We start from the raw sequence: 12,667 nt of genomic DNA on the forward strand, positions 1-12,667 counted from the left end.
ATATATATAATTTTTTTTTAAATAAGTTGTTCCCTATTCTATTTGTGGTGTTTTTGTTTTGTTTTCATTCAGGAACCCAGGGGCATTTTAAATTCATCTCTCTGCTTGGGAGATTTTAGATCTCATAAGTAGAATGATGTTCAACCCCAATCCTGCACAAGGATTAAACTGTGACTAAAACTTTTCAATGAAAACTTCTTTTCTTCCCTTTAGAGCCAAGATCCAGACAGATTTTTTTTCTAATTTCTTTTTGCGAGGCCCCTTTTTAAGACTATAAAATTGCTGTTGTTCTATTTGGAAAATCACGACTATTGTATAGATTTCTCCACTGAGAAGGGGATTGGCTGATTGTCATAAATCTCTCATCTGCCCACATGGTAACTAACACTGTACTTCCACCTGGCATTTTGATACCACCTGATACATTTTATAATTTTGATACGTGTCTGGTGAAGCAGGCACATCTATTCTCTGTTGCCGGGAGCCTAAACTGCTAGAATGAAATTTGGAATTTGTATACCGATATTTAAAATGTACATACCCACACCTAGTAATTTATCTACGAAATATCCTGGCATGCCAGCGCAAGGCCCTGTGTGTTTAGGAATTTAATTGCAAGATTATCTACACAGATTTTTTTCTTAAATCCTGACTAAACCTAAGTGTGCATGATAAGGAAATAGTAAAATAAATCATTCTAGTTATATCCTTAACATGGCATGCTATTAAAAAGAATGTGAGAGAGCAATAATGTACACATCTTGAATGATTTGCAAGTTACTTTGATGTGAAAAAAAGAATATGTAAACCGTTTTATTGTAAATTTCCACTTATGCAAAGAAAAATAAGTATAAATGTGGATATAGGATATATATTAGATATTTTTCTGGAAAAATGTCAAGAAAAAACATTGGGAGCAGAATTAGGGATCTGAATATGGAAGAGTACAAAAATAGGAGTAAGATTTTTTTTTTGGCTTAGCATTTTTCCAAACTGTTTGAAATTTTCTCTGTGCTCTTGTATGTTTTACTGTAATTCAAAAATTAATGCTGTTAATAAGATGACAAAAATACATAAATTGTAAAGGACTAAAATTAACTGTCATTAGGAGCCAGTAGATAATTTTAAGTGTTGGGAAACATGTACTATGTGTCTTGAAAGGGAACTGTCAAAACCTGACTTTCTTGGGATGAATGATGCATTCGTTGGTGCTTAATGAGTTTTATTTTCCCCCAGACAAAGCCAAAGGAAGATCAAGAGCAGGGACCCACCTTGACTCAGCCCGGAGACGGAGTCGAGCGGTCCTTTATCACATCTCTGGGCACCTGCAAAGAAGAGAAAAGAACAAATTGAAAATAAATAATGTAGGTGGTATGTGTGTACACTATGAATGTTAGAGTTTACCCTGGTGCCAATATTTGATTCGCCAAAGAAAGGCTCCCATGACTCATTTATTGGCTTTCCTAGATTTTTTTGCACTTTGGCTTATGCTTTCCTATAAAGAATAAACTAGAAAAGGTCAGCAGTCATGAGGCATTTCTGTTATAAAGGTGCTTACTCAGAGTGTTATCACAGCATAGAGATTAGACTATTACTGTGGTTGGTATGGTACGGTACTAGGGATGCTGTGAATGGGGACACACTGGTTACATTTTATGAACAAGATGATGTACCAAGTCCTGTTACACATTCATATTTGGTTGGTTAAAATTTCTCTAATTTAATTTTAGTTCCATTTATTCTGCACTTTATCTAATTTCACTTAGTGCTTTTATCCAGGAGGACCACAAGCAAATCACAGTCATTACTCCATTTAAAAATTTGCATCTTCTACAAAACAGAATTGGAAATTTCACACAGTGCAACACAGGATTTGAAATTCTGTGCCTTATGTCGTATAGTTTTGTCAAAAGTTGCACTCTTAGTAAATGACAGGAAGGCTACTTTCTGAACCCTTGTGCTTATGTGTCAAAAGCCACAGCAAATAACTGTGCCTTAAAAAGGCAATCCTGTGCAGCATTTTACATGACACACGTCTTCCTGGATTTGATACTAATTTCATAACTGGTTCTTAGCGCTGAGAGGTCTCACCAAGAAACCCAGAACTATTTGTGTTTAGTTACGGATATTCAAAGATAATTTTGCAAATGATGGTAGTATCATTAATTTGTGTTGTGGATTTTTTAGAACACACATCTTTGGGTGGGGGGTGGGGGTTGATGTGACTGGATAGCAGATACAAATACTCAGGGTCTAACTTGCCAATGACCTTAGAAAAGCAATGACCTTAGAAAAATCACATCAAACAAGCAGAGCTGTCTTGGAATCTACCTAAGATCCAGAAGTTCTGGGAGTCAGGGACACAGGGGGTTCTTTGGCATCTTACTTTTTGCATAGAAACCTCTAGACTACCTGATACACATGTGTTGACAAAACAGTCATTCAAAGTACCCATTTCTCTGTAGTGCACAAAGAAAGATGCCCCAGTAGAGCGATGGGAGAGGGGGTTGGGTGGGGGAGGGGTTGGGAGTGGGATCTGACAAGAAAGTGCTGTGAACCTAGTTCTGCTTCCATGTGGTTTCTCTCTGGACACCACAACAAACTAGTTTGGTCCATTTGTGCCGTAAGACCATCCCCCATGCCATGCCGGTGCTGATCTGCCAGGAACCACCATTGGGAGTCACACACTGCTTATTTCGGCCTGACTTAGTATAAAGATTTTCTGGGGATCCCTGTGCCCCGGTGTCATTGATTTCCCGAGAGCCCAGGGACAGACTTGGAAGAGCGCACACCTCTTGACCTATGGATCCTTCCACTGGTTCCTATTCACATCCCCCTTCAGTTACCAAGCCAGCCTTAGTGACAGTAAACAAGTTCTAGGAAGAAACAAAGGTAACCGCATCTGGGCTTGATTGTATGCACATCAACCAACAAAGCACCTAAACAAATATTAGCTAGAGGTTCTGTAACGCTGAAAGCGGCCACTGTCATTTACCCTTTAGTTGGAAATCATTTAAACATAGCAAGTATAACTAAGCTTCAAAATGTGTTTGCTGCACATGCTGTTTTCCCCTTTAGATCCAACAAAGTACAGAACAGTACTTAAAAATTGGATTCAAAAAATCATAATTCTCATGCTTCACTAATTTGCTGAATTGCCAGTCATCGAAGAAATACAAACATGAGGGGGAGCATTAAAATAATACCTACTAATTAAGGATGTCTAATCAACACAGTGACTTCAGTAACACACGCTGTATCTTACTTCTAATATTTAGAATCTGGACCGACCCTGTTCACCATCTTTTTTCAAGGAGGACAGAGTAGAATGGCTAAAAGACAGAGAAGGAAAAAGAGGGGGAAAAAATGATCTGGAGCGTTTATCAGCTGAACAACTCATTTGAGGGGAATTCTGGTTATATTTCACACACACAAATTCTCAGTATTTTTATAACTGTTTACAAATTCCTTTTACTTACATCGTATTATTTGATTTGCACAGCAAGCCAGTACTAGGTATGATTTTTATGAGTTCCGTTTTAGTGACGGAAGAGAACTTCTAAGAGATCTCCAAAGTAGAAGCAGGATGTGGGACCCAGCTGTGAATCTTCTGATTCAGAGCCTTGGGCTTTTGTCCCCTGCCCTGCGGCTCCCTCTGTGATACCGTTCCGCGGAAAGGGAGTGTATGATTCAACCGTAGGCAAATGAACTCATGAGGCCATTAGCGACGTTTGTGAATCAGGACGTCACATCTTCCAGTCTTGGCTCTAACTGCCTGGGGCATCTCAGAAAAGGACTTAATTTCTGCTTTTGTTTTGATGGGTTACTTGTTTAAATAACAATGTGATGACACAGTGTTTCCGGCGCAAAGAAACGTGCGGATCAGATGAGAGCCCCCGGGAGCTTGAACGCAGAGTCCTTTCAATGCCCCACTCGTACCAGCGGGGTAAGGGTGGTCCTTGAAGCCTTAAGCTGTCCTGGGACTTACAGAAACACTTTCCTATCCTTCAAAAGTTAGCCTCAAAGAAAGGCGACAGAAATGGTTTAGGAAGCAGTTAACTTAGGTTTTGGCCTTTGATTTCAGTAATTTATAGGGTAGAGGTTAAACAGCGAAAACAGCATTGGTCCTAAAGAACATGCTGCAGAATTAATAAATACTATATGACTGAAATTTCGAATAGCTGGTGGCATTTTTCCCTAGGCAAGCTCCGTGTGTCAGTGTTATAAATAAGAAGTGTCTCTTCCCCCTCCTTGCTAAAAACATACTTTCCAATGGTAAGAAATTTTCTTCCATTCAAAAAGTTTTTGATAAAACTTTACAAATCTGGTGGGGGAGGAAACGGCCTCTAGTTTTTTTTCACTCAGGGGACTGTGTTATGATGTTTGTGGGATCTGAATAAAAAAAAAAAACCTTCACAATTTAAACCTTGAATTTTCTTAGTTTTTATTTTATTAATACTCTTTAATGTTTATTTTTGAGAGACAGAGAGAGAGAGAGAGAGAGAGAGAGAGAGAGACCATGAGTAGGGGAGGGGCAGAGACATAGAGATAGACAGAATCTGAAGCAGCTTCCTGAGCCCAAGTCAGACACTTAACCGACTGAGGCACCCAGGCACCCAGATATGTAACACATTTTTAATATCTTTTAAGATAATCTTAAGGAATGTGTTTTAAGTAGCCTATAAAGATGAAGTAGTGTCATTTATTTTTGACTTGTAAAAGTAATTCATACATAGCTGACTTTTTGTATCAGCACTACTAATGCCTCATGTAACCCAAATAATCCAAAGAAAATACTTCCTGAGTTTTCCCAACCCTCAGTCCTAGAGCTGGCATCAACTTCAAACAAGGTAAAATTTTAATCTCTGTAATATGGTAGCAAAAGCCTTAGTCAGATAGAAATTGAGGTATTCCCTCATGGCTTCTCTGTTAATGTTTTATATTTGAAAAAAAATTATATGGGAATCCATCATGTCCTTCTATAAACAGAAGTACTAATCAACCTTCACGTAGTTAATACGTAACCAACCCTAACTCTCTCTTCTCCTATCCACCTGTCTGCACCTTAATAAGAAGCCCAATAGGTTTACTTCATTCTCCTCTTCCCAGTTTTATGCCAAAGCCCACCCTTAAACTTGTTTCTAGAAACCAGAGAATGAGATGAAGGAGGCAGATAAAATACGAGGGAACTGAATGGAACACAGATGTAGTGGCAGATGGGCGTCAAAGGACCATCTGGAAGTGGTGTAGCAGCCCCTTACCATGAAATCCTGGCATTACGAGGTGCCTGCGTGGGCTGAGAATATTAATAGGATGTAGAAACGTGTGTTGGGAATCCTACCAAAGAGAGATGTAAGATAGGGGGTGCATTAATATTAAGGCAGCAAAAATCATTGGTCCCTAACATTCACCACTAAAGAGCTACCTTTCTTGAATCCTCTAATACTTCAGGAATCCCTGAAGATACCCCATTAACTTGCTCTTTCTCCAGTGGCTGAAACAAGAAAAAACAAAAAACACTGTGACCTGCAAGTGATATATATTCTAAAACTTTTTAACTGTTCACTTCATTCAACTTAACTTTCAAATTTAAATTTCCATTACCGATCTTGTATTCCTCATTAATTGAGGTCAGAGCAAGGTCTGCAAGTATCTGGTCACAGGCTTGTCACATTTCCACACACACTATTGTTGGGCCTCCCTTTGTCTCATAGCAATGAGAATTGTTCATCAATTGGGACTGCTTTCAAAGTGACGTACGTGCTTTTGCAGTTATAAAACTCCAGCAATTCTGCATTTAATCAGTGGCAGTGAACACTGCCTTTCTCCTCCTATGACTTGAATAACTCTTAAGTAACTGTTTCTCACGTTGCCTCGTAACAAGGACTAGCCAGTGTCAGGATGAACATGTCCGTCAAGGGTCTGAGATGCAGGCTCCCAACTTGAAACTTCTCCAGCAACCACAATGCAAAACGCCAAGTAGTTAGCAGAACCTGGTTATATGTTGGAAGAAACGTAAATAGCATTAACCATTGAATGATGACTATATATTTCTATCCTCTCTAGGAAAAATATGGTAGCTTTGGCATTATTAGAAGAATTTCAGGTCAAACATACCCTGTAGGTAACGACTGTCATCTCAAAACTATGAGTATATGGAATGTCTCCACAACAATAGGAAGACAAATGTGTGTTTGTGTTTCCAGTGTGTATAGGATTATGCTTGCAACTGTGGATGTGTGTAGGTGACATTTTTGGTAGTGATCTTTTTGTTCTTAATGAACAAAGTCTGGATTCTCGCTTAACATTCATGACTAAATTCTGCACATTCCTGTTACTTATAACAAAGTTCTGTGCTCAGTTTTAGTATATACGTCTCCACTTTTTGCCTCACCAACGTCTAAAAGTCAATTGTAAGAGACATTGGCATTGCGTGTATGAATTATGCTCCTCACAGATGATAAGGCTGTGTGATCCTTGCTTCTAATGTTGTGTCTCCCTTCTCTCCTTTTTGTCTTTATCCACAGAATGTGTTTGTAGATAAACCAGCATTTCCGGAGTATAAAGTCTCTGATGCAAAAAAGTCCAAATTCATACTTTTGCATTTTAGCACTTTTAAAGCTGGCTGGGACTGGCTTATTCTCCTGGCGACGTTTTATGTCGCCGTGACCGTACCTTACAACGTTTGCTTTATTGGCAACGATGACCTGTCCACGACACGGAGCACAACAGTCAGTGACATTGCAGTGGAGATTCTTTTTATTATAGGTAAGACCCCACGGCTGCTTTCCTTGGAGATTTGCATAGAGGAAGTAAGTGTGTTCCAGATTTTTCTGACATGAATTTGAACGAAGATCCATTTGCATGGGCATGACTAAGCCTTTGATGCAAATTATGGAGAAGCACATATTTGGATTTCTGAAAATTGCCTCTTCCAGCTTTTCTACCATTCCTTTAGTCAAACAGATCGAAGCCCATTTCTTGTGTTTCTATCCTTGTTTCATCAAAAATGGGCTAACAAGACTTAATGGTTATTTTCTTGGTACTCTCACATCCATCCTGATCTTAAGTGTTCAGGGTCAAAGACGGGGCTTGGCGAGATGGCATCAGCGGCGTTCTGATAGTGGTGTGGTCCTGGGCATGGTTCTCCATACCCTTTCACTCCTTTTCAGCATGTTGGTGGTTGTTGCCATAGGTGGCCTTGTTGCAGAAGCAAAGGATTATATAAACCGTCCAGTCAATTGGAAGAAGCGGGGAGGACCTGGTTTTAACTTAAAAAGAGCCCCCAAGGGATGCTCGCTAAGAATATTTATCTCTAGAATATTGGCAACCTGAGCTGAGCTGTCTCTGCCCAACTCCTGTAAGCCTCTTCTTATTTCCTGTCCCTTAAATCTTCATTAGTGTAGACCAAAGACTAGCTCTTTCTTGTTCTTTCTAAGACAAATTCTATATCTCCTTTGAAGGCTTAGACTGACTCCCTGCAGAGGTCTTTTGGGGGTTTTTTGGTTTGTTTCTTTCTTGTTTTTAGATTCACAGGAAATTGCAAAGATAGTACAGAAATGTCCCCTACCCCTTTCACTCACCCCTGTAGAGTTCTTGACCATCATTAGCAACCTGATCCCCGGTTCTTTACATGGTCATGGTGATACAGGGCACCATCCTTATTCTCAAGATGAAAGAGTGTTTGGAAAATGTTTTCAAGCAGGTAGGTGAACGAAGGAATGAGAAATGGATCTTCAAAGTCCAAAGGAAGAAAATAAATGAGGCAGATCAAACCCTTATTTCAATGGTAGTGCTGCTTTCTTCTCCGTGGAGCTGGGATCCTCTAACTGAATGTTAGTATGTTTTCTCCAAATGAGCTTGTGTGCTCTTGGGGTGGCTTTGGCACCCCTGTTAACACTGCATCCACTGTGCGTCCCCTTCAGAGCTCTGTCAGGACCCCGGCTCCCACCCCAGAAGTGGTGGCTCTGGTATGTTTAGGCCACTAGATGGCAATGTTGTCTACTTAGGTAGTTTGGCAAGACTACAAAGTCAAGGAAATAGATCTGTAATTTTTTTTTAAACTGAAACCATTCCTCACTGGAAAGGTGTAACCCAAAGGGATATAAAATCACTGTCAAATGGCTAATAACAACATTCCAGCCTGCGAACAAACTGGGTGTGTCCATATGCCCATCATTGTGGTTTTACATCCTTTTACTTTGCCAACATTCCCTGTCTTTTCCTACCTGCCCCAAACCCACTCCAATGTCTATTACATCTGAGTATCTGCTTAATAAACATTTAATATCATTACTGTTAATAACATTTACGATTATTTACAACTCTGTCATAGGGACATGGTTCTGTCTTGAACATTCCACTAGTCCTTGTTCTGAGTTGTTTGAAATTCTCAGGGCTTACCCACTTCTGGTACTGCATGCTCACTGGAGACGATGATGTGTTTAAACGCAGAACTGACACCTCTAAGAAAGACATTTTACACAATTTGGGGGGTTGAGTTGGTTGGTTGGGTTTTTTTAAGGCTGCTTTCTTCTACTAAACCAATGGAGTCTGGCTTGCCCTCTAGCAGTCACCCACAGTCGGCTGTGGTTTTGGTGACTGCCATTTCTGCTATGCTCCAGGCCGTAAGATGTGCCTCTAGATAGGCAATACCCAGCTCTTAAAGAAATAAAAATTCACTCTATACAGTTCACCTTCTACAAAGATTACAGTTTGAGATTTTGGCCTGCTAACGGTTTCAGAAGGATCTCAGCCTGGAATCGCTTCTTGATGGACTTATTTTTGTAAGCAGTAAAAACTTTACTGCTCTTTCGTATTGCTGTCTTCCTGCTCTTTCTTCTTTTAAATGAGTTGAAATGTATGTACAATTTATTATAACAGATTTGGAAAAGTAGTTGAAAATTTCCCCAAGTATGTTTCCCGGAAACCTTATTGAACAAAATATTTCACAAAGGTGATGTGAAAATGATCGCTGAGAAATAAATGAAAACGTAGGCATAAAAGCGTGCATTGTCTATGACACTACACCTTCACAATACTAAGAAGGCAGTGTTTGTATCACTGAAGGGTTATTAAATTGGTATGTGGCAACTCTATATGTATTTTTAACATGTTTATTTTTTATTTGTCAAATAGCGTTATTAAATTGGCATCTTATAATCAGACTGGTCAGAACGGTTAAAAAGTAGTTTAAAAAGAGTTAGGAGAAGGAAATGCTTTCATACTGCAAAATATGATGTTTTCAAAATATGTTGTTATTTGAACCAAGTAAGGCGATATGATTATTTTCTAAATGGGGAAAATTAGGTGTTCCATGAAAAAAGAATACATAGTCAAAATGAAACTTGAAAGATAATATATCTCTTTTGGTGATTCATCATGTACATTAGCTTTATAAATCTTCTGAGAAATTCAATGATAAAGAAATCTTTTTAACCACGATGAACCCAACACTTGCTAAAATTATTTTCACCTCAGAACTCTTTCCCTCTCAGACCACTTAGTAACACTCCTTTGGGAAGACTGACTTGAAAACATTCTTCCCTGATAAATTCACTGTCAAGTATCTGAGTGTGATTATGCTAGTCAAACTATAAATATGAGTGATGAGTTTGAATCCCCCCTAACTACTCACTTTATCTTAAAGTAAATTGCTTTGTAAACCACATTAATTCTTCAGGATCAATAGGGCTCAAGGTATGGCTATAAGTTACAAAGTGGTTATAAAATTACTCTTAGTTTGAACACCAGCATGTATAATTTACCTGCTGATTCAAAGCCTTATGGAAACTGCAACAAGATGTGACCTACCAGTAATTTATCAAATCCAGCCTTTCTTACTTTATGTTGATGGTGGGGGGCACCTGAGCCTTAGTGACAGGCCCAAGGCCTCATAACTACCTGGTGGCCCACTCATGTTTCCTGGTTGTTAGATCAGGTTTCTTAAGAGATTGTAACCAATATGGTTCCCTTTTCTGAAAAATTCTACTCAACTTAATTTCCTTTATTTAAAACAGTGAAGCAGAAGATGAGAGAAAGAAGCGCTAACTTCCTTCTCTTTCTTCCATGAATGAAGAAATTAATAGTTTTAATCTCCGAAATCTTGGTGGCAAAAATTATGATATGCCATTAGGTCCAATAATCACTTACCCCTTTTCCTTATCAAAAACCCCAAACCCAGTGTTGTGCAGACAGCAGTGTCCCAGACCCAGGGAATGAATTAAGCATATTCTGAGCCAATGGTAGTTCCATTCTCCTTACCCAGTTTAAGGCATAGGGGTAAGTATGTGACCAGTTCTATCCAATAGACTATAAAGAGGTTGTTTCTGTGGGGCCTTTTGGATATTATTTTCCCCCTGAAAAGAGGAGACATGTGGGGTCAAATATTTGTGTCACTATTGCATTCCCTCCCCTAGGATGTGTGGATGGAAGGGTAGGATGTACTGTAATTACTGCAGCCATCTTTAATCATGAGGAGGCGCACAGGGAAGATGTGGACCCCTTGTTGAGTGATATAACTGTTAATTGGATATTTTGTTCTTGATGTTATATCATTATAACATTTTTGAAAAATTGGGCCATTTCAGAGTTTCAATGATAACTGCTTCCCAGAGGAACCGAGTCCTCTTTCTACTGTCCTGTCATCCCACTGTGAGCCTATTTAGGAAGTGGTTTGCACATACCACACATATCTGCTGTTATAATCACAAAGGCTTAGCCTCAAAGGCTATGGCATAATGCTACAACTCTGATTGACTTGGTTTTCCTCTAAGAATCCTCAGAAAGTCAAAGCCAACATAGTATACAATTGTAGTTTCTGTTGACTCTACATTCCCCTTAGTCATAAAAGGACAGTTGAAAGTCAGTGTGTAGACCATACTGGCCAGGACTGAACCTCTAGCATCACCACCAATGCTACTAATTACTATGACAACCCAAACACTCCTTACATATTCAAAAGGTATTTTTCCTCAGTGTTTTTATTTTGAAAGTTATACTCTGTGTTGAGTTAGGTAGTTCTATTTCACTGGTTCTCAATAGGCATAGAATCACATATAGGAAGCATTTTAGAAATATGTAGGTTAGAGGTGCCTGGGTGGCTCAGTCAGTTAAGTGTCCAACTTCAGCTCAGAGCATGATTTCACAGTTTGTGGGTTTGAGCCCCTGGTTGTGCTGTGCGGACAGCTCAGAGCCTGGAGTCTGCTTCAGATTCTGTGTCTGCCTCTCTCTGCCCCTCCTCCCCTCATGTTCTGTCTATCTCTGTTTCAAAAGTAAATAGTAAACATTTTTAAAAATTTAAGTTTAAAAAAAGAAATAGCTTTGACTTTAATCACCACTACCATCATTTGGTTTTAATGCTTTTTAGATCACAATTTACTTATCTACAAATAATTTTACTCCCACTAATGAACAGATTTGCTCTATATGTAATGTGTCTTATGAGCATACATTTATATTTTCAACATTTCTGATTATTTTTTCTCTTTCTCTTTTGTAATGTTTTATTAACTAATGCTTCTATTCACTTACATGTCACCAAATTTTGCTATCTCAGAATCTTTATTTCTCCCTATCACTAAATTTTTATTATAACCTTGTGACATAATTAAACCAGTGTATCTGTACATAGGAGGCAAAACAGTAAGCATTTTATCCAAGATCTAGCTGATTACTGACCAAGCTAGGTTACAATCCTAACCCTACTTGAACGGGGGGAATTAGCATCATTACGAGGATTTAGTAAGGTTATTGTATTAAGAAATAAGTTCATTCACTGTTTAATCAGTACTAGTAAGTATTGTTCAATAATGTCACCAAGCCCCTATCTCTTCAGTTTGTTTTAATATCCACTATTATTTTAAAATCAAGCATTCTTTATTGAATACAAACTGAAAGTTCAGCTAATCATGGGAATAACTTAGACCAGAACATTCCACATCCCTTAGCTTTCGAGAACACAAGTGTCTTGGGACTCATTTACCACTTAAAGGATCTCAGGCTTTTATAGCTATCTATAGACTTGCCTTAGCATCCTTTTAGAAGAGCTGAGAGAAGATCTCTTCATCTACCTAAGTCAAGCATCCCTTATCTGGCATGCGTTGAAATGGCCACTAATAATATTAGAGGCCATCATCCCAGATGCATTTTCCATCCAGTCTTCCATCGGCATTTGTAGGAACAAGGAAATAAGCTGATCTGCATGTGAGCTCCTCCTCCTCTTTCCTGCCCTGCTCTGATGAGGCCTGAAAGGCACTAGCGGGGCTTCCAGTAACAGTCTAGAAGGAAGTCATTAGCTAAAGGCTTAATCACTAGTTTTAGAGTGACTGAGACTTCTCTCTATTCAACAAATTCATAACTTTACTGGATCTGTGTTCAATTTCCAATGATAATTATAGATACTTTTTTGAGTGACAGAGAGAGAAGTAGGTAAAGGGCAGAGAAAGAGGGAGAGAGAGAATCTTAAGCAGACTCCATGCCCAGGAGCCTGACCAGGGGCTCAACATGGGGCTCGATCTCACCACCGTGAAATCATGACCTGAGCCGAAATCACGAGTTAGGTGCTTCACCGACTGAGCCACCCAGGCACCCCTAGATATCTGTTTGTTTTATCAGACTTCTTCCCAAAGCCTCTCTTTGTTATGTATAATCTTTATTGATATGACTT

The 12,667-nt window shown here is 39.0% G+C and overlaps 1 protein-coding gene across 1 annotated transcript in view; it reads left to right on the forward strand.

Annotated features, from left to right (window-relative positions):
- KCNH8 (potassium voltage-gated channel subfamily H member 8) overlaps window positions 1-12,667 on the forward strand; it is a 224,430-nt gene that overhangs the window by 80,459 nt on the left and 131,304 nt on the right. Inside the window, exons 3-4 of the mRNA XM_029940344.1 lie at window positions 1,237-1,364; window positions 6,528-6,768. Of these exons, the coding sequence (XP_029796204.1) occupies window positions 1,237-1,364; window positions 6,528-6,768 (369 nt within the window). The remainder of the gene's footprint in view (window positions 1-1,236; window positions 1,365-6,527; window positions 6,769-12,667) is intronic.

Source organism: Suricata suricatta, chromosome 5, assembly GCF_006229205.1.
Source record: "Suricata suricatta isolate VVHF042 chromosome 5, meerkat_22Aug2017_6uvM2_HiC, whole genome shotgun sequence".
Lineage (NCBI taxonomy): Eukaryota > Metazoa > Chordata > Mammalia > Carnivora > Herpestidae > Suricata > Suricata suricatta.